This window comes from Cordyceps fumosorosea (genome assembly GCF_001636725.1).
Source record: "Cordyceps fumosorosea ARSEF 2679 chromosome Unknown scaffold_27, whole genome shotgun sequence".
In the NCBI taxonomy this organism is placed as follows: domain Eukaryota; kingdom Fungi; phylum Ascomycota; class Sordariomycetes; order Hypocreales; family Cordycipitaceae; genus Cordyceps; species Cordyceps fumosorosea.
Genome location: NW_017387327.1, coordinates 1,669 through 26,778, shown reverse-complemented (window position 1 = coordinate 26,778; position 25,110 = coordinate 1,669). Strand labels below are relative to the sequence as shown.

Below are 25,110 nucleotides of genomic sequence, written 5' to 3'. Positions count from 1 at the left end.
TTCATAGTACAAGTTTGCCATGAGTAGGCCAGCAAGGCGCACCACCCATTTTTGTTTTCCTCAAACATTACACATTGATAATTCGCTGCTCTCCAAACATCGCTTCGTCAACCGCATCACTCATATCCTACTATTCATGCTACATCATTTCCGACATCAGTATGCCCTCAACAGGGCTTGTCCCTTCTTCACCCGACACATGCCCCCATCCCATGGCCGTTAGACCTTTTCGGTTTTTCGCTGGCTGAGCCCCGAGTAGGTGGCTTCAACGGCGAGCTCTTGTTCGGCTTTTAAGCTCGAGCCTCCTTTAACATGTCAAAGGGCGAGTAGCTCTATTTTTTGCCCTTTTTTCTGCCAGGGACTACCTTGAAGCTAGCTCCCTGCATCGCCGAGGCGCTTGCTTCGGGCTCACGAGGAGGCTGTTGGCCACCACTGCCCTTTTTGGCAACCTCGTTCCAACCACCCGAGGAGCTTCGGTTGTCGGAAGCCTGCTTCTCAAAGATGCCCTTCTCTGCAAGCTTCTTGCGGCGAACGTACTCCTCTGCAAAGTGCCTAGCATCCATGGTGGTAGAGCTGCCATAGACGGCGTCGGTAATCACACCAATATCAAGAGGAAGCGCCTCTAGAGTCGACTGGAAGATGTCAACTGCCACGGGTGTTAGTGATTCTTCATCGATACATCTAAGCTATACCACTTACCATCAGTTTCAATGCCACGCTTAAGCTCTCTGTGTGTCCACGCATTGAACTCGTCCATAGCAGTGTTGCCGCTGTTGACAGGTCCGACGCGTTGCGTGGCAATCACAGGGCTAGGCTTGGGACTGGGCCGAGCTGCAACCGGCGTGGGCTTGACACCTGCGCCGCTGGTAGATCTGGCGGGAACAGCAGGGCCAGTTGGCACTTTGACTTTGCCACCAGCTCCGACAGTTGCCCAACCAGCGCCTGGGGGAGCAGCTGGAGATGCCGGGCTCGGAGTGATTGGGGTATTTGTTTTGCTTGCTAGATTGGCGTAACTCTTGATAGAGCTGGTAGGAGGACCGGTTTGTATAGCGGTTTGCATTGCCTTTTGCTTCCGCACTTCCTCCTCCCGCTGAATCTCAGCCAATGTTTTCTTGCTCAACGATGAAGCAGAGGCAGATGCTGAGATGCTAACTCCCTTTTGCGGCCCAGGCTTGGCCCATGCGGTCGCACCGGCCGCTGGCGAGCCATGACCCCACGTACTAGATGCTGGCAAGGCTGCGGCTGTGGCGGCCGCAGCTGCAGCTCGCTCCCGTTCGCGTAGCAAGGCTCCCTCTTGCTCCATCGCAGCCTTTCTCTGGGCGGCGGCAAGTTCTTCGGCCTTAGCAGCCTTACGTGCTTCTGCTTCTTGAATTTCCTTTAGGCTTGGGCCTCGTTGTCCTTCCTGACCAGGCTCCTTGGCCCATGGCGCCAGAGGTGGCGGCTGAACAACTTCGGGAGTGGCCGTCTGGGATCTACTGAACTGCTCGGGGAGGTTGGACCGCGCGCGCTGGGCAGTAGGAGCAGGTAGTGGTGTGCTCGAGGATGGTGGGGGGAATGGCATGGGCATTCCAGGTTCCGCAAGCTCCTCGGGTAGGGCGAATTCCGCGGCTGCGGCTTGAGCGATCTGGACTTGTTCAGTGAGAGACAAAGACTCGTCTTCTGACTGCCTCTTCTTCTTCCCGGCTCTGCCAGGTTGTCGGCTAGTAGCAGCAGAAGGTTCGGGAACTCTGGCTGCTGGAACCACCTGCTCCTCCTCTTCAGCCTTGGCAGCCTGCTCAGCATCATGCTGGGCACGAAGACCTTCGAACTCTTGAAGACGGTCACGGAACCCTTCGGGGTCTTCGGTAAGCTGGCCGATCGGTGGGAGACCAGCGCGCAGGCCGTCTTCAGCCCCGGCATGTTCTCCCATAGCAGCAGCTTCACTTCCAGGCGCGACAGCAGCCAGCATCTGGCGTTCATGACCACTCAGATTCACAATATCCTCTTGGCGAAAGAGTTCGTTACCTGCCCTCGCGTGTAGCAGGGGCCCGTTTCCCAAGTCCAAAAAAGGACCCAGACCTCCTAGGGCGGGTGGCTGCTGGGCTGGGTTACTGATGTTTCCGAAACTTGGTTGGCTTTGAAGGCTCTGGGCGCTAGAGTGGTGCTGCAAGCCAGGGTTGTGGATCGGAAACTTGGACATTGCTTGCTGTCGCATAACGAAGTCTCTCTGTTGGGCCATGATGTACTGCTCTTCCTGTTTGCGGCGCTCCAAGTTGTTTTGCTCCTCTGCCGTGAGAGTCCTGCCAAAACTTGGGAAAACACCGCTTAAAGGTGGAATAACGCCGGTGTTGCTGTTATAGCCACCGGCTTGTACAGGAGGCCCATGAGGAATACCAATCTGAGGAACCAGGAAAGGCTCACGCGAGTTACCAATGCGACGGATGAGCTGACCAAGCGGTTCGAATTCGGGGTCTTCGACCTTTTTGACACGGAGATCTGGGGTGAAAAAATTGGCCTTGTACCAGTCATTCATCTCCAGGCCAGTAAAAGGTCCTTGAACTTGACCTTGGGGATCCAGGTAGACCCATCTCATGCGATCGGGCATTACCATCTGGCGCGCCTGAGCAGACGGCAATTCACTTTGAGCAGGCGCGCCGAAAGGCAACCCTCCGGCAAGAGGAGTATAGGACTGGCCAGCGGGTACTTGGCTGCCGTCCGACCCGGCCATATGAGCAAGTCCTCTGTTCGCATCATTAGATGGGAAGAGTTCTTCGAACACACCGCGGTTGGATCGCATCGGGCTTTCCGTATCTCTGGGCGGGCCCGGGAAACTGCCGCGGCCAATGGCACCGAGAGGATTTCCTTGTTGGCGCAGATCAGCGCCATCACCCCCGGATTCATGATCACTGGTCTGCATCTGCGCCTGCATAGCGGCAGGGAATAGGGAGCCTAGCTTGCTACCTCGTCCAATGCTGCCAGCACCGAGTCCGCCAGAGCCGGAAGGACCAAACACGTTGCCTAGGTTGCTGAGACCAGGAGACTGCAGCTCGCCCATGTTTCCGAAGAGAGAGTTTCCAAAGGCAGCCGCTCCAAAGTTGGGACGATCGCGGTCGGGGGTTCCAGTTGAAGGGCCAGGCGCAGGCCATCCGGACAGGTGACCGAGGGGGTAAGCCTTCGCACCGACGCTTGATGTCTGGCTGCGATCGCTACCATCAAAAGTGCCAGCGACAAAGCTTCTAGGTAGAGCACCAAACCCAGCACCAGGCTCTTGAGACGCGCCAGAGTAGTGCTTGTTTTCATTCGTAGAATCTCCATCGTTGTGGTTTGCCGGACTGCGATAAGGGTTGGTCTCAGAGGGGCTGTTAGGACCATCATCGAGATTCAGTCCTGCCATGCCGAAATCGCCGGCGGAACCCTTGACAGGGGTACCTAGAGCGGGAGCACGGTTGCCGCCGGGGTTGGTGTCCTGCGATCCTCCCAGCATTGCGCTACCTGACAGCTCATCGTCTCCAAAAGGATCCGTGTCAGTCCGTGGCCGTGTTCTCCATGACTGCTCAGGCACTGCAGTAGTTGCATTGGCATCAAAAGGTCTCGCACTTATGTTTTCGGAGCTGTCCTTTGGCATGAGATGAGCGAGTCTGCTGCCGCCAGTAGTGCCACCAATACGCTTGTCCCCAATAGTCGAAGATCCGATTGAGAAATTCCCGAAGCCTCCCGCCCCAGGCGTACTAGGGTTAGAGGGAGGCCAAATGGAGCTCATCCCCACGGTGCCTGCAGTGTTAGCACGCATGAGACCAGGCAGGGTGGACTTTGCTTGGTCACGAGCCTGGTCCGCGGACTGGTCCTGGGCATCAGAGTCCTTAGATTCACCAGCCTTCCGATTGAACCAGAATGTCTGGTCATCGCGGGAGGAGAATCTACCAGGCCCGGTTGGAGAGCCCAGTCCAGAGCTGCTGAAGGGATTAGAATCGACGGTCTCGCGCCGCCGAGTCGACGGCCGAGTCGCAGAGGACGGTGATGTTACGCCGTATGCGTTACCCGTTCCATGCGAGATGGATGGTTTTCGACCGCTGCCGTTTGGTTGGTGGGTTTCCTTGCTTTGAGTCGGAGGCTTGAGCGGGGAATTGATGTCGGTCGAGAAGGCCTTTAATTTGTTAGAATATTGGGTTGGGGGGAGGTCAATAAGTGCACTATTCACCTCTTTCTCATCAAAAGAGTATTCTTGAAAGGCCATCGGGGTCGTCTCGCCATTCTGATCCCAGCATGCACCGGGTTCTTGCGGGATGTGGTTTTCGTTGCTCTTGCCCCAACCCCTGCCAGAATTTCCATTGATGTTGCTGGGGTCCCAGCCGGGCATAAAGAGATGAGAGGGATCATCGCTGATTTTCTGGATGCGAAACACTTCCAAAAGATCATCTTTGGTGTAGCGGCTCGGCTCGACCTCTACGCTGGCGACTGGCGGAGCAGGCTCAGCCGATGTAGACTGGGCGGCGGCGAGGTCTGTTGGAGGGGCGGTCTGCATGGTTTGGCCGAGGGGGGTCGTTGATGCGCGGCGAAATGTCATAGTCCCATTGGCGGAACGACCGTCTCGACGTGCCCTGATGATGTGGTAAGTAAATGTTGTGCTTAAGGGAGCGGCGCGGGATGAAATGGGAAAAGGTTTTCGCGACGCGAATGGGTCGTGGATGGGGCGGACACACGCAGCATGGGTTGAAGGCTGATGCATTTGCGCTGTGATCAGCCCACGCAGGAGGTGAGATGGTGCCAACGCCTCAACCACGCAGCGCACAATGAAGCAATCGCGTGACAAGGGACGAGGGGGGTAACATACCAGTCGCCGCCTACAGCACCGCGACCATCAGGTCTGCCAGTCCTGGGATCGCGATTCGCGTTCTGGCCGGCGGCAGCCGAGGCGAAACTCGAAGGTAGATTGGTCTGCATGTTGAGTGTGGTTCTTGTTGGACCAGAAGGGGAGCTCGAAGCGCGAGTTGCCACGTCTGCTCGGGAGGCTGGTAGCTTTGGTAAGGTCGACACGGCACCGGTGAGGGCGACGGGAATGGCGATGTAGAATAAAAATGCAAAGACAACGCTTGCTAGGGCAACGTAAATTGCGATATTGCGCGGACGAGAATGACAACGGTAAGATGGTACAGATGTTTGGCGTTTCGTGTGTTATGACGGGAGCGTGAAGTGAATAGCAGCGGCGCTTGGGAAGAAAAGCCAGAAGGTTTTGGCAAAGGCAAAATTGGAGGTGCTTGAATTGGCCCCCAGGCGGTAGGCGAGGCGAAGCCCCCAGAGTCCACCATGCCTGAAGCGGTATGTGACCGATGTTTAGCCGGCTGGTAGGCACGAGGGCTGAATCCTAAATGGGGGCATTCAACTGAAGTTGCCTTCTATGTGTAGGTAAACCTACAATCCTCTACAATCCTCTGCATCCAATAGATGATATTTAAAAAACATTGAACATGCCGACCCTCGTTGCTGTCTGTCGCTTATATCGAGCACGCGCAATCATTCAGTCAGCTATGCAGCCAAGCCGGCGCCTAGCAAGCCCCTCGCTAGGCCCCTTGCTGCCAACAACAAACACGACACGCCTACGCAGCCTTCTTCATGTTTCAATCATGCCGCTTATTATTAGCCTTGCATCCGCGCGGCGATCACCAAAGCTTGGCGAATCCCTACTTGCAACAACGTGTTACTGCAGCTTGGCATGGCCGCGTTGTGTCCCCAGAGCGCCTTGGTATACGTTTACGTAGTTGACCCGAGTCTGTAAACAGTTGAGCAAAGTAGTGAGTGACAAGTGCTGCTATCCGATAGCTATGGGCAACCGGCCACTAGTCAACAACGCAACTGGAGTTTGGATTACTTACAGTATTATTTTCAAACACACCGCAATTGCGTCGTCCAGTGCCCCACAGAGCCATCACAACGCGCGTAGATGAAGACACCTTAGACAATGACAGAAGGGTTGTCATTCCACCGTGTAACTACATATCGTACAGTAATCTATGCACCTGCCACATAATACGCCGCTCCTGCTCTCACAATCTAGCCATGTTCGAGTCTATCAACTCACTTTGGGGTATCAATTCGTTCTAGTCGTGCAGTCGTCAAATAATCATCACAAATCTTTGAGAAAGTGTTGCTTAAATTTTCGATTCGCCCGGTCTGCTGAGCGCAACATCAGCTGGTCGCCATGGACCTCGAACGCAAATATTTGCGCCGCGCCCCGTGCACCCTGCTCTGCATCAGCCGCCGGCGCGTCCTCGGGCGGCGCGGGCACTTCAATCCTGAACGTTGTCCCGTCTTTGGGCACAACCTTGAGGCCTCGCTTCTGCGTAACGATCTCGATGACGAATTTGCGATCGCGGACGATAATGCCCTTGATGCCGACCCGACCGGGGCAGCGACTGCGGACAACCTGCGCCGCGGCGCCATGGAGCTCTGCGCTGGCAAGCTTCGCAGCGGCGCCGGCACCGCCAGTGTATATGTCTCGACCGAGAAGCTCGCGAGCGTAGCCTATCCACAGCTTATTCAGACCGGCGTAGATATCGTAGGACTGCCCTGTGGCGGGCACGTCGTGGAGGCCCAGCTCGCGTCGCTGGCGGGAGGACAGCGGTTTCGGCTTCTGCCTCTCTTTTTCCTTCTTTTCCTGGCGCGCTTTTCGTCGTGCGTTCCGCGCATTTAGGGCAGACGGTGGCGGGGATGATTGTCGCAGACGTAACTTGCGGTGTTGAATTTTTTCGCCGAAGATGCGCTCGATGGTCTCGGGTGGATGGGCGCGAGCTAGTAGCTCCTGCGTGAGGGGCTGCAGTGTCGCCATGGTAGACAGACGATCTTTTGTAAAAAGAGTTGATAGCCGCGGCTCGGGTGAAAAAGATAGCCGTCGCTAACTAGAAAATATGTTGAATTGTTGAGGAGGGGGACGGAAGACGGGTGAATATGCAGACGAAGCCATTGGCCAAGTGGGTGGCCCAGAGAAAAAAAAAAGTCTAGTTAGGCCAGCCTTATTACATTGGTTATTAACCTAGTTATTAGTTAGTAGCCGGCGGTTTGGCCTCACATGGACCTGATGGCCTCGGCAGAATCGCAGTCTGCCCCACCCCCGGACGCTTGGGCTTGTCGCCAGCTTCGGCAGCTCCAGTCAGCTTTCTCCAGTTCAGACTGTCATCCCATTCATCTGTCTAATTCGATGAATTGACTCTTTCTGGCTGATTTCTCTCGTCGCGGCCGCTTGACCAGATTCCCGGACTCCTTCTGCGACACGCATAGCCCCATCGGCCCCGACCTTACCCGTCCGCCCCTCCACCATGGCTGGCAGCGACGAGCCTCTTGACCCGACCAGCAATTCGGCGCCCGATCTGCAGATTCTAGGAGATGAGATCACTCTGCAACCCGGTGGCTACCTGGAGCCGGAGAAGGGCGTCGCGGAGGGGAGGGAAGAAGCATTGATGAACCAATTCGCGTCGTTTCGGTCCGAGCCTCTGCAGTATGTTGCCCGGCCTGTCTAACTACCACAGCGACTTCAGGGATGCTAACAGGCCCAGATTTCTTCGGGAGGTCTCCCTTTACGTTTCCGGCCAGGGATGGCGCGCATACGATAATGTCATCGGGCAGCCCGTCTTCTACCCTGGATTCACTCAAAACATGACGTCCATGGTCATGTCTGCGCCGCTTCTCCAGAAGCGCATCTCGCAACTGGCAGAGAGCCGCGTTGCCGTCGAGGAAAAGGAAGGACTTCTAAATAAGAACGACAAGGACTACGTGACGAAGCGGGCACAACGCCGTGTGGCCCTGGAAAACTCCTTGCAGGAGGTTGCCGAGAAGCTAACCGACGAAATGATTTGCAAAATGGAGAGCAAGACGTTTATCCGAGGTGCCTACTACATGGTCACTCAGCTTCTGACGAGAGCCTATCACCAGGGTATTCACGTCTCCAGTGAGGAAGTCTTGCGTCTACGCAAAGTCGCCGATCTTGCTGCCAAGAAGAAGCAAAGCATTGTCTTCCTCCCCAGCCACAGATCGCACGTTGACTACGTGAGCCTTCAGCTCATTTGCTACCGGCTTGGTTTGACTCTGCCCGTCGTGGTGGCTGGTGATAACCTCAACTTCCCTCTTGTTGGAAGCTTCTTGCAGCATGCTGGCGCAATGTGGATCAGACGCTCCTTCGGCGAGGACGCACTTTACTCGACTCTGGTCCAGTCATACATCGACACATTACTTCAACAGGGTTACAATTTCGAATGTTTCATCGAAGGGGGTCGATCGCGTACCGGAAAGTTGCTGCCGCCTAAATTCGGTATTCTGAGCTTCGTTCTCGACTCGATTCTTTCGGGTCGTGTCCAAGACACCATTATCTGCCCTGTTAGCACTCAATATGACAAGGTTATTGAGACGGAGGGATACGTTACCGAACTGTTAGGTGTTCCCAAGAAGAAGGAGAATCTTGCCGACTTCCTTTCCGGAGGCTCTTCGGTGCTGTCCTTGAAGCTTGGCCGCGTTGATGTGCGATTCCACGAGCCCTGGAGTCTACGAAAATTCATCGATGAGCAACTCACAAGAATCCCCAATGTACCTCGCGGCCTGGACACAGATCATCGTAACCCGGCTGTCAGGGCGGTTCGTGAAAAGATTCTGCGGACTCTCGGCTACAAAGTTCTTGGAGATATCAACGCCGTTTCCGTTGTCATGCCTACTGCTCTTATTGGCACTGTCTTGCTTACACTCCGAGGTCGCGGAGTTGGTAAGCAAGAACTGATTCGTCGCGTCGAGTGGCTCACTGCTCGCGTAAGAGCAAAGGGCGGCCGTGTCGCGCACCCTGGTAATGCACCGCTTTCAGAGATTATTGATCGTGGCCTGGAGGTTCTTGGCAAAGACTTAGTTGGTGTGGTTGACGGACTCGCTGAACCCACCTACTACGCTGTCGATCGCTTCCAGCTTTCTTTCTATCGCAACATGACCATTCATCTCTTCATTTACGAAGCCCTTGTCAGCGCCGCCATGTACACACGTGTCAAGCGTGGTGGAGGGCCTTCAATGCAGGTTATCGAGTTTGAGGAACTCAAGTCGACAGTTTTCTTCCTATCGTCCCTGTTCCGTGGCGAGTTCATCTTTGGCAGTGCTGGCCTCGATGCCAACCTGGAAAAGACGCTCAAGGGACTGGAGGCTGACCGCATCGTGAAGCTCACCAGGGATGAGAAGGGCAACGTGGTTCAAGTTGGTCTTTCAGATGAAGAGCGCAGAGCAGGACGCGAGAACTATGATTTCTACTGCTTCCTGATCTGGCCCTTCATTGAAGCCAGCTGGCTGGCTGCTGTGTCCCTGATGGGGCTAAGCCCGCCTGGAGATGCGACTGACGTCTGGGTTGAACAATCCAAAGCGCAAAATAGTGCTCAGCTCGTGAGTTGATTTTCATCGGACACCCATGTGATAGCACTGCTAACTAACAATTCTTCAGCTTGGGAAAACTCTATATCACCAAGGTGATCTATCCTATTTCGAGGCCGTAAACAAGGAAACGCTCAAGAACTCGTATACAAGATTCGAAGAGGACCAAATGGTGCACGTTGTGAAGACCAAGGACTCCAAGATCCCTCCTCGCATGCAGCTAGATCCGTCCTGGAGGCCACCGCGAGACCCTGAAACCGGTGCTTTGCTCGCAGAGGGGAAGCTCTGGGACTTTACGGAAAAGATTGCCAGCTGCCGCCGGGAGGGTAAGAACCGAAGAGACGGCGCGACTGTCAGTAGCCGCGTGCTGCGGCTAACCGATGAGCTCGGACGAAAGCTGTTCGAGCAGGCGGAAGAAAGCGCCAAGGCCGGCAAGCAAAAGATCCCCAATCGTCTGAGCCAAGAGGAAGCAGAAACGCTGCACAAGACTGTAGGCGAGGCGCGTCGGCGCAGAAAGATGCGGGGGAGGCCAAACCTATAAGATGGCATGATGTGCCGCGGGGGCAATGGCACAGCGGACCATTGCAGGTGTATATTACTGATTTGTTTCTCTTGATGCCTGCGTTTGCTCAAACTCAAACCTTGGGTCGTTGTTCAATATATTTTGATATATACAACGGCAGTCTAGATGCCGAGATGCGAAGATATTTCTGAACTAGAGGCGGAAGGTAGTTGCTCTACGAGGCAGTAGGGTTATGTGCAGCCGTCAATTCTAGTACTCGGAGGACTTGTCACTCCTTGTAGCCTGTGAAAATGTCCCGCAGAGAGGTGAAACTAGTACTCCCGGCATATTATTAGTTGGATTGCATCGAAAATATTCCTCCGCCGGCGGCTCTGCCCGGCCCGGGCACCACGGCCCAAGTTTGCGTCGTGAATAGCAGGGTTTCCTCGTTTCTCAGGCGGGCAGGATTAACGTATACACGCATCCCGATTCTATCGCTATTCAATGAGAACACTCGAAGAATCATGTAAATCTCCGACGTGGTCTCTGCTGCGTGCATGCGTTAGAAAAAAAAAAAAAAAAAGGTAAGGATTTTGGCGTATGCGTCTTCTCGTGCACGACTTACCAGCCGGTACTGCTTGCCGCTGGCATAAAAAGGAGTCTCACACGGGCCAGTTGTTGTCTTGACCTCGAGATAATACTTTGGACACGCATGCTGCCATTTTTCGGCCTCCAGATAGCCCCAGTTGATGAGCTTCTCGGTAAGATGGCCTTGGGAGTCGTCATATACAAGGTCCGACGTCTCGCTCCGAGTCCACGCCTCCAGCAGCGCATAGTCAGGATGTGCCCGCGCGTAGGTCCTGATTCGGCTCTGCCAGTTGTCACGACCCCAGCCTGGGAGGTTTTCCTTGAAGAGTAGCTCATAAACCTACAGCAACACACAGTACGTGGTTAGTAGATGCTTTGTGAACCCGATGCAACCTCTGGAACAGTATCGGTCCGTAACTTACATAGAGCTCTCCCGCTGCCCCGACTCTCTTGTCGCGCTCGAGCCGACTCATTGAGCCGACCCTGATGTTCACGCCGGCTCTATCATAGCTTTCAACGTCGACATCATCGTCGCCACCGGGAAGGGCATCTGCCAAGACTTGCATGTTGAGGGCGGTGACCTGAGGAAACTGGCTACTCCGACTCCGCGCAGCGTCAACAACGCGCTGTAAGAGAATCTCGTATTGCCCATGGGAATCTAGTCCAGCTCCCAAATAAGGACTCATGGACAACCTAGAATTTGAGGCTGTACTCGGATGGCCTAGGACGGGTTGATGAACTCGGGCGGTCAACGATGGCGAGTGGCGCTGCTGCGAAATGCTGCTGCTCGCGTGCTCGACATTAAGCACAGTTTGTGAACTGCTTTGCACCCCGTTTTCATGCGCATCTCTACCAACGGTCTCCGACCGCTCAGAGAGGGAATCTTGCCGTGAAGAAGCTCTCGGAAAGCCAGGGGCATTGTTCCGCTGCCCAGCTTCTAGCCCTGTATTTGGCGTAAGGGTATGGCTTGCGTCACTACCCTCGCCGTCATCTTGATGATCATCCTCGCCGTCATCTTCATAATCATCCTTGCCGTCATCTTCATAATCATCCTCGCAGCTATCCTCATACTCAGTTTCGGAGCTATCATCTATATCCGAAAATGATGATGCCTTGCATATACCGCAGCGATCGAGAACAGTATCAAGGGCGGATGCTGGGCAAGCAAATACAGACATGAGCGTAGGTATCATGTCCTCAGTAACAATGCCTTGCCGATTATTCGTCGGGTCTAGCATGAGCCAGTCAGCGTAGGCAGCGGGCAGCACCGAAGCAAAGCAAATTGCTCTTGCTCTCTTGTCTTTCGGCACATAGATGGTCATGCTGTCTGCTGTTTCTGCAATGTGCACGCTGCCAGTCTCCGACTCCACAGAAATTGGTCTATTGTCTTGTATGATGGAGAGGGTGGTAGACAAAGTATCCGTCTCAATAACCGAAACACTATGTAGCTGCTGGAGTAGTCCGACATTGTCGTTTTCGTAGCGGGGGCTTTCAAAAGTTGCAGCAATCCTGCCCACGTGTTAGCCACGCATTCGTCTTTGCCGCATTCTTTTCAACATACCGAAGTAAATACTTGGCTTTCCGTTGCATGGCCTGCGTGGCAGATGAAACGACAACGCCTGATACAGCACCTACAGAGGTAATTTCTTTTAGGCGCTTCGAAAGGTATCTGCCCTGGAAGTTGAGCCATTCAAAAAATGGGCTCGCACGACGGACTTGTTCCAATGTAAGATCAAGAATCTTGGCCCTGCCCTGGAAACGCTGCCTTAGATAGTCGCGGTCAGCAATAGCAAAGTCTATGTTTCCCTTCACAAGCTTTACCGCCGGATTGTCAGGGTATTTGAGAGGGAATACGCTAGCCTCCAATATCGGTGCCGGTTCCAAGTCTGTTGGCTCGGCCGCCAGAAGGCTGGCAAACACCAGAATCTTTGATTTGATGTCTGTGACATCTTGTGACCTTGTGCGGCTCAGCTCATCATAAACCATTTCGAGGGTAAGGCTTTTCACGCCAAGACAACCCACAAAGAAGTCTTCAAACTCTTCATAATGGGTGTTTAGTACAGCCTTTCCTTCGATATTGGTTCTGCTCGACCATAAGCAATCTGAGCTCTTGTACCAGCCCCACGTGCCTCCAGATCTTGCGTATATAAGGCCCTCCGACCGAAACCCGTCACTGCACTTAGATTAGCTAACTAAACAGCGGCCAGAATAAGGGCCGAATAGCACGAAATACTGTACCTGTAGGCAGAAGAGTCGCAATTTTCAGATTCATGCAGATATCGGTACAGTTCTTTTATGCTGTTCAGGCTTGGCTCGTCAGGGTCCATCACCCAGTCGTCCCTGATAAGTTTGAGTTCCTCAATGATATCCTCAGCAGAGACATCGGGGATCATGAGTGTTTTGCTGAAAAGTAGTCCTAGGCTCGTCATTTGCTCATCACCCAACGTGCGACCGTAAAGATTGTGAAGGACGTCGATTGTGGTCAGTGGTGGCCCATGCCAGCGGCACTGCGAACGGCCAACCCAGTACGGAGCGTCCTCATCTGGAATATAGATCACGTCCTCGTCGAAAAGTTCCCTAGGTGGTTCGTTAGCTCGTGTCAAGTCCAGCAAAGAGAGTGTGGGCTGACTCGATGTTAATTCTATCCTGTGTCGGATCCTTCGATAGGACAAGTTTGGCATATATGGCCGTGTACAAGTTGCAAAGTTTTTGCAGTTGTATTGTTGATAGAATGACAACTCTACCCGAGCTATCGGATTGCCAAGAGTACTCGGAGCCCTCGGAGTCTTGAGAAAAGTTCAAGTTTCTAAAAGCTTCAGAGTTGTCGTAGTCTTCAGCCTCGTCAGAGTCGTTGTAGTCTTCAGACTGGCCAGACTGGCCAGACTGGCCAGACTCGTCAGAGTCGTCAGAGTCGTCAGAATTGTCCGACCAAATCCACCACAGAATGTCGAGTAAAAACTTCAAATCATTGTCCCCGCGAACACGGAAGTCTCTATATAGAAACATCCACTTCCCAGGAATTTCAGGAAATGAATCCGTCTCAGTCTCAATTTGAAGAAAAGGAAAGGCAGCCGAGTTTTCCATATATTGTTCCACCTCTTCTCGCAAGCTTCTGAGAGGGAAATAACTTTCCTGTAGTGAAATAGGGTATGCAAAATTGCAAATGGACGTCACATCCATCTCACCAATGAGCTGACGCAAGGAAGCGGTCATCTTCAGTGTTGGGGGCTGGTTTTTCCAGAGTTGTTCAAGCAAACCAAGAAAGCTAAACGGTTTATGCGACAGCACATACAGTGCTGCGTCTGATAGTCCTGTCATCTCCGCGTTAAATAGTCGCAGATGGGACCGAATGCCAATACAACCGTGCAGCCATTGTATCCATGTCGGATGATCATCAGATGGCCTCGGTGGAGGATCTCGAAGAATTGCCGGGTCCGCGTAATTGATTGCTATCGTATCACAATCTGACAATAGAGCAATGGGTCCATATGAGCCGGAATCTTGAGGAAGATAAACGTCCGCTTCACTTGGCTTAATAAACTGATCCCGATCCAAGTAGATGAAGCGAAACACTCCCTTCGGCTCATGTACGTGCAGTTTCATCTCAGGAGGTGACGTTTGGTACAAGAAGCGAAGATGGTCAAGAGGGTTAAAAAGGCTTATTATCAAGAACTCAATCAATATAGAAGCTCTCACAGTGTTGGCTGACGCTTCTGTAGCCCCCAATGTCAGAAAAAGCCCCTTTCGAGCATCGTTGGCCACCGCGGAGGGCTCAAGGACCCGCAACCCGAGTCCTAACGGAATTGGAATGTTGCCAACGGTCGGCAAATAAACAGGCATATCTCTGCCCGTTACCCATCTGCCGTTCCGTAAAGGTAGTAGCTCAAGATTGTGTATATCGTTGGTCCGTCCAGCGTCGATGATCGCTTTGGCAACCACTGAATGCCATTCGGCACGAACATCTGTACTGCGGCCAGGATCTGCGTTGCGCATTTCAGAGTGATCGGAAGCAAGATCTTTCCGTAATATTTCAAGAAACTTGTGATAGTTTAACGTCTCAAGGCCATATTGTGGCTCTCTCAGCCTGCGTCTGACCTCAAATGAGTAGTGTTTGGAGAGGTATATATCCTCAGTCGCATCCTCCAGAACAGGTTCGCCATTTGCCAGACGCCCGTAACCTGGAACTTCGCAGAGTTCATGCAATCTCCGCAAGGTGTTATGACTTCGTGACCTGAACAACGGTGTGTTCCTGATCCCTCGGTGAATCTTTTGTTCGAGAGTCGACCAGAAACCCCCCCAAGTAGAGCTCTCCGGAAGAAACAAGGGCCATTCGTAGGACAACGAGGTGAACTGCTGCGCTGAGAACTGCCCCGCGGCAAGTACAAAGGTTTTGGCAATCCAATCAAGGAGACTGATGTTTCTTTGAGAATCAACGAGAACGTCTTGGCGGCTGGCATTTGTGTCAAAGTCGGAGTGGATCAAAAACTGCCACGCGCGTCAGCTTACAAGAACATGAACGGCCGAGTAAGAGAGTATAATAACTGCCTACCTTGAATCTGGAATCTTGTCTCAACGGTAAAAAGGCAAAGAGATGCTGTACTTTGTCCGTGATGGGTCGGGATCCTTGAGTGGGGGTCTCTTCAGTAAGCGGAAATGCCAGCACAACCTCAGCTTGTCCAGCCATCCTCAGGTTCTCTTCGGATGAAGTCAGGGACCTGTTGCTGCTGTGAGGTAAATTGGTGGCTTCTAGCCGAGTAACGTGGTAGGTTCGGCGAGAACTGATTTCGCGTCCGAAAGACTTGCGAGTCGTTGTTTCAAGGGCTACTCGATGGCGGCCAATTGGGCCACTCTTGGTAAACTTTCGCGACTCGGCGAGGACGTCTGAGTCATCGTACCGTTCGACTGTAATTTCTCTCAAATTTCTGAGGAATAGGAGGCAAGCCACCTCAAGATCTTTGAACTGGCGGTCAATGACATCTCGCTGATGGGCTGTTTCCGCCGCATCTCCATCGCTATGCAGCCAGAGTGTCATCCGTGTCATTGGGCCATCAAGCGTCTGGTCTGGTGTCTTCCAGAATGGCCTCACCATTCCGATGCCGGGATCTTCTCTCCGGTGAAGAAACTCGAACGAGAAATGGCCTGACTGAATGTGCACCTTTGAGGCCACCATGAAGACTGACTTGAAACCGATGCCCTTGGCGCCAATGTATCCGTGCGAGATGGTTTTGGAACTCTGGCCTATGGAGCAGATTGCTTCGAGATCCTTTGTGGTAAAGCCATCCTCATTGCAGTCAATGATGATCTTGTCGGGCCATAGCTTGAAGGTGATGCCTGGCGCTCGCCTTTTCTTGGCTGCCTCAGTAAACTTGTTGTCGTCTGCGTTCTGCAACAGCTCAAAAATGAACCGAGCATTGCTATCATAGACGGTGCGTGCAAGGCTGCAGATGGTTAGTTGGTAGTTGACATGCGAACTGCAAGGCTCGAGTGCTCACGTTTTAATAGAGTGTGAAATGGCCTTCTCCGTCGTTGCTTTGTATTCTTCAAGCTCCTCAAGATACTCAGCGTTCAATTCGCCCAGCTTCTCCAGCAATTCCGGCCGCAAGTACCCATACTTCTTGGTAAGCTTCGTGACTACCTCCTGAGCCTCTTTTGGAGTAGCCATTCTGAACCGTAGGACAGCGAAGGCTGGTGAATTTTGCGGGTAGAAGAAAAAGCCTTTAGTCACCTTGTCAGCGGTTGAATGAATTCTGTCGCTCTGCAGAGTCTGTGAAAGCAAAGACTTGCGTTTGGGATTTCGAACTCAGATAGAGGGGAAACGGGTGCGGTGCCACGATGCAGGCAGGGCAGAGTCTACGGCCGGCCAGCCGGGTGGACATGAACCTGGCGCTGAGCTGATTGATGGAAACACTGATTATGTGGCGCTCCCGACTTCTATAGATACAGGTACTTGCTAAAGGACCTTGCTTGAACGGCCGAAACGCGTGCCTTTCACCATCGCACCGTCCAACACCCGTCAAAGAGCTTGTGGCTGCATGGGTGGGCGTCGTACGGCGCACCGCTTCGGCCTTTCGGGATCCTCTCCGGAGCAGGTTATATGACACCCCTGCAGCCTGATTGATTCTGAACGGTTGTTCGAAGTAACCCGCCGTGATTTAGGAACTCTTGTGTGGAGGTGTATGTCGTCCGAGAGCACCGGTTCTATGCTCAAATAAACTGCTGGACTTGCAAGTGATACAACTGCTATGAAGACGTGCTTTGCCATCCTGAGCCTCTTGCATTCGATTTGCGACGGAAGCATGCGTCTAGTGGAACCGTTGGATATAGATGACGCCGTGGGGAATCATCATCAGCATTTATTATTATTACTCGAGGCTGAGTGAGTCTAGCCTTTTCAAAGGGCCCCTGCATGACGGATCTGCAGCAAACTGGAGCGAAGGATGGCAGGCTTACGGCCATTTCCGAGTGTTCCCGGCGCTTCTGCCACTCCGTGGTGAGCGGTCACTTATGATATCGCCTTGTTCTCATTCTCAGCCAGCTTGAAAGCACAGCCAGCGCCAGCATGAGACAAGATGGCAGCAGCTCCTCCGGGATGCCACCCCAGTACGCTGGTCGCATCGTATACCTTGCCGTCCACCATGATCTAGTAGTTGCCCCGCATATTGTGCTTTTCAAAATCCTCAGGCGTAAAATTCTTGTGCGGTGAGCTCCGGCTTCCGGGCTCGCCTCTGCGATCTGATTCTCGACGTTCAGTCTATGTAGGTACTTATGTATATACCAACACCCCTAATCAGTTTACCCTATACAACTGTACCCGCCCCCACTCGCCCACCCCCCGCGATCCCTCCCTCTAACTACACTAGTCTTACCGATTGGACCCCTCAGATGACTACTTTCTGGCGCTTACAAACTGCAGATAAAATGATCCGTCATTGCAATCATCTAAAATACGGATACAAAGCTTCACCATAGCCCCCAGGACCATCGCAACGGGGACTAGTAGTTCATGGAATCATCAGATGCGAGAAAAAAGAGGAGCAAGACTCTGGCAATCCAGAAGCTTACAGGTACTACCTACATAGCCTCCTGGGACCTGTATCTGCTACCTAATAACGTGCCTATTACTACTAGCAATGACTGTATAGCGATTCTATAAAGTTTGCAAAGTACAAGCTAATAATTTTTGGTTTGTATATTTTGACCATATTGAAAGCGTCTGCGCTTTGTTACCCACTACCTATCTACAGTACCTACTAATAATAATAATAGTTGTGGTAAGATTGGAAAACCAGGGGTGGGGGTTGGGGGCCTCTAACTTGGGTAGTACCTCATGGCTACTGATATAAGTTTCTGAACACGGACTTGTATTCGGTCCCGGACTTTTCAAGAGGGCATATAGTTATAGGATGAGATGTGGCTAGCGACAGTACATAGCATCCTGCGACAACGTGCAGATTCCACCTCACAGGCAGCCCACATGTGTGCAACGTGCCCACTGCGACACAACTTGTTTGATTCAAACAGAGTGGCAAAGAATTAAGAAAGAAGAAAGATCTGAAGAAAAAATAGCCTTGAAAAGACAGCGTATAACAGCCGGTGTTCGCTAGTCGTAATCAACCCCAACTATAGGTTCACAATGGTCTAATCTGCTGGTACTTCACCAGTGACATCACCTCTCTATATAAATCTATGCTTTTATAGGCTCCAGGATGAGATTGTCTATTAACCTCACGGCCGGGCCCCCGGCATGGCCGACATCCTCGCCAGGGACGGCCTCCTCCAGCGGCAGCATCTTGATTGCGCCGCTGAGCACCGCCCCTCGCTCCGGATCGATCACGTCCACCTCCTGGAGCGTGTCCGGGTCCGCGAGGGAAATGTAGTCGACCTCGAACAGCACGCGCTGGGTGGGCGCCAGCCGGGCCTGCGCCTGCACGACGGCGGCCACGACCTCGCGCGCGGTGCCGAGGACGGCCTCGCGCCGCAGGTTGCCCCCGCCGTACGAGTTGGCCGCCGCGACGAGCGCGCGGTTTAGCACGACGGCGACCCTGCGACGGCGCGTGCCCAGGTACACGTTGCGCGAGCTAAGCGCCAACCCGTCCTCTGCGCGCTCCGTCGGGCACACGACCACTTTCGTGGGCACCGCAAAGTCGCTCACCATGCGGCGCACCACCACCGTCTGCTGGACGTCCTTTTGCCCAAAGTAGACGCGGTCCGGCTGGACAATGTTGAACAGCTTCATGCAGACGGTGGCCACGCCGCGGAAGAACGTCGGCCGGCTGGCGCCCTCGAGCACCTCGCCGACGGGGGTGATGGTGACGAAGCTGCCCTTGCTGTCGACGGCCTGGCCGGGCGGGCCGGACGGGTACATCTCGGTGGGGGGCGGGGCGAAGACGGCGGAGAGGCGGCCGAGGTTGGCGCCGTCGGCGGCGAGCTCCTCGCGGTCGAGGCGGGCGAGCGCGGCGGCGTCGGCGGCCCAGGTGGATGGGTACGAGGCCAGGTCCTCGCGCTCGCCGAACTGTGCCGGGTTGAGGAAGACGCTGACGACGACGTGGTGGCACTCGCGCGCGGCGGCGCGGACGAGCGCGAGGTGGCCGGCGTGCAGCGCGCCCATGGTGGGCACGAGGCCAACGGTCTGCTGGGCGAGGGTGTGTGGTCGGCGCCAGCGGCGGACGGCGTCGACGGTGCGCAGGACGGGGATGGACGAGGAGGGGAGTTTTTCGACGCGGGAGGAGGAGGAGGAGGAGGAGGAGGGCGTGGAGCAGGCGGATTGGGCGAATATTCGAGGAGCGGCCGCGGCGGTGGTGGGAGGCACGCGTGCCGCGAGTTGAGGGCGGCCGAGGGCGGCAAACATGGTTTCGGCAGAGGTCGTGATGGCGGGCGGGGGAGGAGGACGGAAGAGGAGAGAGGAGAGAAAAGTCGTGGAAATCAGGCCAGTGGGGGAATTGGTGAATTTATACGTGCCAATTCATACCACATGACCCATTAGCTCTCCTTGCTGCGGCGAGTTGGAAGAGGTGAAGGATGATCGTGACGATATCTGCCGCGGAGTTTTGGGGATGGGATAGGCGTGGGTCCACACATCAAAAAGGCCGTACTGAACAATTGCACATCACAGGAGTTTAGAAAAAGAAACTCATTGAAGCTCCTTGCTTCTTTTTTTTTTATTACGATCAATTGCCATCACTCAATTTACGAAAATTACTGAAAAAATGTCTCTCACCGGCCCCGGAACAATCATCCAGGATCTATACCCTGGCATGATGGCATTGACGTGTGCAGCACTGCACGTCATCACCCACGCATCTTGATCAGCCGCATCCTCACTGCGACTCCTCGTTATCCCCGGACTTGACTGCTCTAACCTTTTACCGCTTCTCCCGCGCAAAACTCCCTCGCCTGACCGAGAAGCCGAGCTTGCAATTCAGGACGAGACGCAGCGATCAATCCCCAGTTGCCCGACAGCCGCCTGCCCGTCCCGAAATCAATCTCCTTGCCATTCAAATCAGACGCGACACCGCCGGACTCGAGCAGGATCACGTGCGCGCCCGCATAGTCCCAGATGTAGTTCTCCGGATCCTCCTCGCCGCCGCTGTACGGTCGTGGAAGGCGGACCTGCACCATGTTGTCGCGACCGGCCAGGGCCATGACGACAAGCCGGACCTGGGTTGACCAAATCTCCGTCGTCGGGAAGGACGCGCAGCCGAGACCGGTTGCCAGCTTCTTGGCCTGCCGCAACTGATACTCCTCGCCGAGCACCGAGTCCACAAAGTTTAAGTCGGCGGTGGGCTGCGACGACAGGCGGCGGGATGGGATGAATTGTCCGGGAGGAAGCTCGCCGGAGGGGCGTATCGGCTGCACGAGGACACCGTGGTCGCCTCGGACGGCGGAGGCGACGAAGCCGTGGCCGTCATCGTCGGCGGGCACGCTTTCGAGACGGGGCAGGTCGAGCGCGAGGTTCGGGCAGCCCACTACGCCGAGGACTTCTCTGCCATCCTCGACGAGGGCGACGGCGACGGCGTACTGGCCGCCCTCAATAAAGGTCGCCGTGCCGTCGATCGGATCCATGATCCACGTCCGGCCTTGTCGGCCACCGGTTCCCAGGCCGCCACGGTCAATCAACTCCAGCATCTGTTCCGGCGACGAGGGTGGCACCAGGGCCGTGGTGGTGCGACCTTTTTCGTCCTGGAGGAGGCTCTTCTGAGACGAAGAGACAAGCTCCCATACTTGCTGGCATAGGACGGCGTCTTCCCGGAGGGCGGCGGCGCTCTCCTCGCCGAGGAAGTTATCGGCCGGAAATGCCTGGCTGAGGGTGCTGATGAGAAGGGCTTGCACGGCAAAATCGGCAACCGTGACCGGGGTGGAATCTTTTTTGGACACGTGTTTTATCGATCGCATGACAGATTTGGTGAGCAACGAAGCATGTTGGACGGCAAGCGAGGCAATATGCCGCTCCTCGGCGTACATGGTGGAACCCATGATGTCTGAGGCTGTCGTGGATGAAGCCGGTATCACAATGACCAGGAGAGGAGCAAGTTGGATGTTTTTGAGCAGAATAATTTCTCAAAATCCAAACAGAAGCCCAACCATCCGTTCATCACTCTCGCAACCCCAATACCCCTCTGTCTTGGTCCATTGTTCGGACGCAGTCCTCCATGCGCATTCCACTTATACGGTCCACAGCCTAGCCGCTTTGAGGCAATGAAGCTCAACCGACGCCACGTGTAGATGCATGGAGGCCGATACAGTTCCGGGCAGAGCACGTAGTACAGGGAAGAAGGACACTTGACCGGTGTGCCAGCGTACAGATGAAGCAGCGTGGCAGCCAAGAACAGGGATGGGGACGGCAGCTTCCGGACCGGACCGTGACCTGACCGGTCGAGTGCCAAGAGCGGGTTCCGGCCGGTTCTGCAGCGATGCGGGCCGAGAAACGGCCTCTTGGGCATGTCCACGGCAATTCGAAAGGGGCGAGAGATTGGAAGGATTAAAAAAAAAAAAAGAACATATCATGGGACGAAGTGGTTGGTGGTGCTGGTGAAATTGACCCCCACTCCTCCGATTTGGTCTATTGGCTGCTGACCGGATTTCGCGACGACCAGCTTCTCTGGACTCTACATCAAGGCTGCAACTTGTTCCTACCTCTGTGCGGCCTAGACGTCCAACGCTGGCGGCTCGCAGGCAGTCGGAGCCAGCCTGGAGATAACGAGCTTAAAAAGTACCGGCAGCAACTAGCAGCCTGATTTGGCCCTCCCGGGTAGCAATATGCACTAGTTGATCAGGGCTTCCCAAAGCTCCCATCTCGGAGACTTCTTTTGTGTTGCCTCACGTCCATTCTCGTTCGAAATTTGCTCTGCCGCGGCGAAATTTGAACCGTCAACACCCTTGACTTCAGCAGCTACTGTAATCATCCCTGAACAAATTGCTAAGCAAGTCCGCAACGGCGGCGGTAGAGTTGCGGAGCGACGCTTGTCCTAGCTAACTAGCCATGACCGCGAACAGCCAGCTGTGGATTGCGACATGCGTTCGTTGGTCAAGGTCTCGGGCGCGTCACCCGGCGACCTCACTGAAACCTTCGATCTAACTCGGGCCCTTGCTCGGATCCGCCTTGGGCAACCTCCGTGAGGCTCTGTCATTCTCCAACCAGCGGTCGCGTCGCAATGGGTTGTGTAAGGACTGCTGTAGATTACTCAGCCCAATGTCCGCAAGGTCCGGCAGGTTAACACGGGCTCTCCACTGCCTGTTCCACCAGTCAAGGACAGTGTTATCGTTGTAGCTGCATACTTTGTTAAGGCTGACGGGTAACTAGGGGTAGCTCATGTTATTTGGGCAATATGAAACTCGTGGAACTAAGGTGACATGGAGCATATATTCTTGGTACATCATAGTAATCATTGTGACGGTAGACTCAATGTCGGCAAATGCGACCGCTGAGAAAGTGACTGCAATGTGCATGTAAGTCGTTCGCAGCTCGATGGACGTATATGCCCAACAGCCAGGAAGACTAGATTGGCTGCGGAGAGATTTCAAAGCAAATCCACGTGTTATCACATCCATGATCCATCCAGCTTTCTTTGCCTTGTCTCGCCTCGTTCCCAAAGCAGCCATCGCCAGCTAGCCTTACCTATAGCGTGCTGACGCCACAGCCCGGCATAACGCGTTATCATGTGGACTGGACTTGACCAGCGCCAATCAGCGGAGCTTATTCCTAGAGACGGTGCAGAATAGGGCAAAACCAGTCATACAAGTCATACAGAGTCTCCCTTCTTGCGGCCCCGCTCACCGTGCATCATCTTGGTGTGTTGGCTGGTAGTGGCGGACTTACATGGACTTTAGCACGGTGCTCGGGTTCGCAAGCGTCCGACCTCACACCGGGTCAACAAGCTACATTTTTTTATTGTTATCCCCTTGACTAAATTGGTCAGAAACTGCGCTCCGCGTTATGCCTGTGACTTGGGACGGATGGAGCCTCTTTGTTGTCTGATGGAGTTGGAGTTACTCTCTCCGTATGTGTGTGTGTATTAAAGTCCCCGAGATCCCACCGACATCTTTGTATAAGATCCATCGCAATCAAACTTGGGCAAAGAAGAACAGCCCTTTAGAGTATACTCTTGATATCACGTCTCGAACAACATCCACACTCACCATTGCCACAACATGACATCGACACGAAACACCCTCGAGGTGCCTCGCGAACCTGGCTGGGCGACCTCGACCACACCAACCCTCGCCGGCGAAGATCATGCCCTCGAGAAGCAGATCCCCGACAGCAGCTCCTTAGGCGGCAAGACGGAATCCGACACCGAGGCTGCCAAGACACAACCCGACCAGCCCAGTGAAGAAGAATACCCGTCCGGCACCAAACTCATCTTCATCGTCGTCGCTCTCGTCCTCGCCATCTTCCTCCTCGCCCTCGACATGGTAGGCCTTCCACATTCCTCCCATGCCATCAATACCCTACTAACATTCTGATCCCTAGACCATCGTCGCCACCGCCATCCCCAAAATCACCGAAGAGTTCAAGGGCCTGGACAAGGTTGGCTGGTACGGCGCCGCTTTCTTCATGACCGTCGGCGCCTTCCAGTCGACCTGGGGCAAGATCTACAAGTACTTCCCGCTCAAGGCCTCCTTCCTCGTCGCCATCTTCATCTTCGAGCTCGGCTCCGTCATCTGCGGCGCCGCGCCCAACGCCGAGGCGCTCATCACCGGCCGCGCCATCGCCGGCCTCGGCGCCGCGGGTCTCGGCGCCGGCGCCTACACCATCATCGCCTTCTCCGCGCCGCCCAAGAAGCGGCCCGCCTTCACCGGCATCCTCGGCGCCTCGTACGGCCTCGCCAGCGTCATCGGCCCGCTCCTCGGCGGCGCCTTCACCGACAGCGTCTCCTGGCGCTGGTGCTTCTACATCAACCTGCCCATCGGCGCCGTCTCCGCCGCCGTCATCTTCCTCTTCTTCCAGACGCCCCGCGCGGCCGTCCCCGAGAAGGCCCCGCTGCGCGAGAAGATCCTGCAGACGGACCCGCTCGGCGTGGTGCTCATGATGGGTGCGACGGTCACGTACATCCTGGCGGTGCAGTACGGCGGCACCGCGCACACCTGGGGCTCCTCCACGGTGGTCGGCCTGCTGGTCGGCTTCGTCGCCATCGTCGGCGCCTGGGTGGTGCTGCAGTACTTCCAGGGGGAGCGGTCGATGGTCTCGCCGCACCTGGTCAGGAACCGCACGCTGGTGGTGGCCATGGCGTACAGCTTCATCTTCGCGGGCGGCTTCTTCGCGGCCATCTACTACATCCCCGTGTACTTCCAGTCGGTGCACGGCGCGAGCCCGACCATGAGCGGCGTGCGCAACCTGCCCTTCATCATCGCCGTCACCATCGGCACCATCGCCAGCGGCGGTCTCGTCTCCGCCACGGGGTACTACCAGTTCCTGCTGATCGGCGGCGGCGCCGTGGCCACCGTCGGCGCCGGCCTGCTTTTCCTCCTCAGCGTGACCTCGTCCACGGGCGCCTGGATCGGCTACCAGATCGTGGCGGGCGCCGGCTGGGGCGTCGCGTTCCAGCTGCCCATGATCGCCGTCCAGGGCACCGTCGAGCCCCAGGACCTGGCCTCGGCGACGGGCATGCTGCTGTTCTTCCAGGGCCTCGGCGGCGCGTTCCTCGTCTCCGCCGCCCAGTCGGCCTTCTTGAACCAGATGGTGAGCTACGTTCTGCAGCGTGCGCCGGAGATTGACAAGGCGACGCTCATCCTCACGGGCGCCACCAACATCCGACATGCCTTCCCTGCCGACCAGATCCCGATCGTCATCGATGGATACATGCATGGCCTCAAGGTCGTCTTTGCCCTCTGCATTGCTGCCACTGGTGTGGCCACCACGATCGGTCTCTTTACTCGCTGGACCAAGCTGAAGCAGGCCGCCGGTGTTGGTGGTATGGCATAAATACGGATTAGGATTTCATGTCTCGGCGTTTTTGTCAAAGTTTCTTGGGAATATAGATGGAGGATTAATAGATGTATAATGAGTAATGTCAATGTCTTTTGGCCACAATGGGGTGAAATGTTTCAACTACTAAAGTCTCTACCAATAGTCATGTCTAGCACTATAAGCTTATCTTAATACTAACAGATTTGTTTCCCCTATATTTTATACCTTGAGTATGCTGCGTACCTTT

The 25,110-nt window shown here is 54.8% G+C and overlaps 7 protein-coding genes across 7 annotated transcripts; 2 read left to right on the top strand and 5 right to left on the bottom strand.

Annotated features, from left to right (window-relative positions):
• Positions 1-332: 332 nt before the first annotated feature.
• On the bottom strand, positions 333-4,920 carry ISF_08130 (GYF domain protein; the record flags this gene model as incomplete). The annotated part of the gene is made up of 4 exons (XM_018851733.1): positions 333-646; positions 700-4,123; positions 4,178-4,577; positions 4,811-4,920. The coding sequence occupies 4 exons, from the start codon at positions 4,918-4,920 to the stop codon at positions 333-335; spliced, it is 4,248 nt and encodes a 1,415-aa protein (XP_018701003.1).
• Positions 4,921-6,100: 1,180 nt separating this feature from the next.
• Positions 6,101-6,802, bottom strand: ISF_08129 (Ribonuclease P/MRP, p29 subunit; the record flags this gene model as incomplete). The annotated part of the gene is made up of 1 exon (XM_018851732.1): positions 6,101-6,802. The coding sequence occupies one exon, from the start codon at positions 6,800-6,802 to the stop codon at positions 6,101-6,103; it is 702 nt and encodes a 233-aa protein (XP_018701002.1).
• Positions 6,803-7,289: 487 nt separating this feature from the next.
• On the top strand, positions 7,290-9,907 carry ISF_08128 (Phospholipid/glycerol acyltransferase; the record flags this gene model as incomplete). Its single annotated transcript, XM_018851731.1, has 3 exons — positions 7,290-7,468; positions 7,521-9,378; positions 9,437-9,907. The coding sequence occupies 3 exons, from the start codon at positions 7,290-7,292 to the stop codon at positions 9,905-9,907; spliced, it is 2,508 nt and encodes an 835-aa protein (XP_018701001.1).
• A 483-nt stretch (positions 9,908-10,390) lies between these two features.
• Positions 10,391-16,118, bottom strand: ISF_08127 (ATPase-like, ATP-binding domain protein; the record flags this gene model as incomplete). The annotated part of the gene is made up of 8 exons (XM_018851730.1): positions 10,391-10,417; positions 10,494-10,796; positions 10,879-11,965; positions 12,018-12,629; positions 12,695-13,033; positions 13,086-13,348; positions 15,282-15,894; positions 15,949-16,118. 8 exons carry the CDS (start codon positions 16,116-16,118, stop codon positions 10,391-10,393), a joined length of 3,414 nt encoding a protein of 1,137 aa, XP_018701000.1.
• Positions 16,119-18,140: 2,022 nt separating this feature from the next.
• On the bottom strand, positions 18,141-19,304 carry ISF_08126 (Pantoate-beta-alanine ligase; the record flags this gene model as incomplete). The annotated part of the gene is made up of 1 exon (XM_018851729.1): positions 18,141-19,304. One exon carries the CDS (start codon positions 19,302-19,304, stop codon positions 18,141-18,143), a length of 1,164 nt encoding a protein of 387 aa, XP_018700999.1.
• Positions 19,305-19,810: 506 nt separating this feature from the next.
• On the bottom strand, positions 19,811-20,929 carry ISF_08125 (inositol monophosphatase family protein; the record flags this gene model as incomplete). The annotated part of the gene is made up of 1 exon (XM_018851728.1): positions 19,811-20,929. One exon carries the CDS (start codon positions 20,927-20,929, stop codon positions 19,811-19,813), a length of 1,119 nt encoding a protein of 372 aa, XP_018700998.1.
• A 2,175-nt stretch (positions 20,930-23,104) lies between these two features.
• ISF_08124 (Major facilitator superfamily domain, general substrate transporter) lies at positions 23,105-24,878 on the top strand (the record flags this gene model as incomplete). The annotated part of the gene is made up of 2 exons (XM_018851727.1): positions 23,105-23,368; positions 23,427-24,878. The coding sequence occupies 2 exons, from the start codon at positions 23,105-23,107 to the stop codon at positions 24,876-24,878; spliced, it is 1,716 nt and encodes a 571-aa protein (XP_018700997.1).
• Between the last annotated feature and the right edge of the window lie 232 nt (positions 24,879-25,110).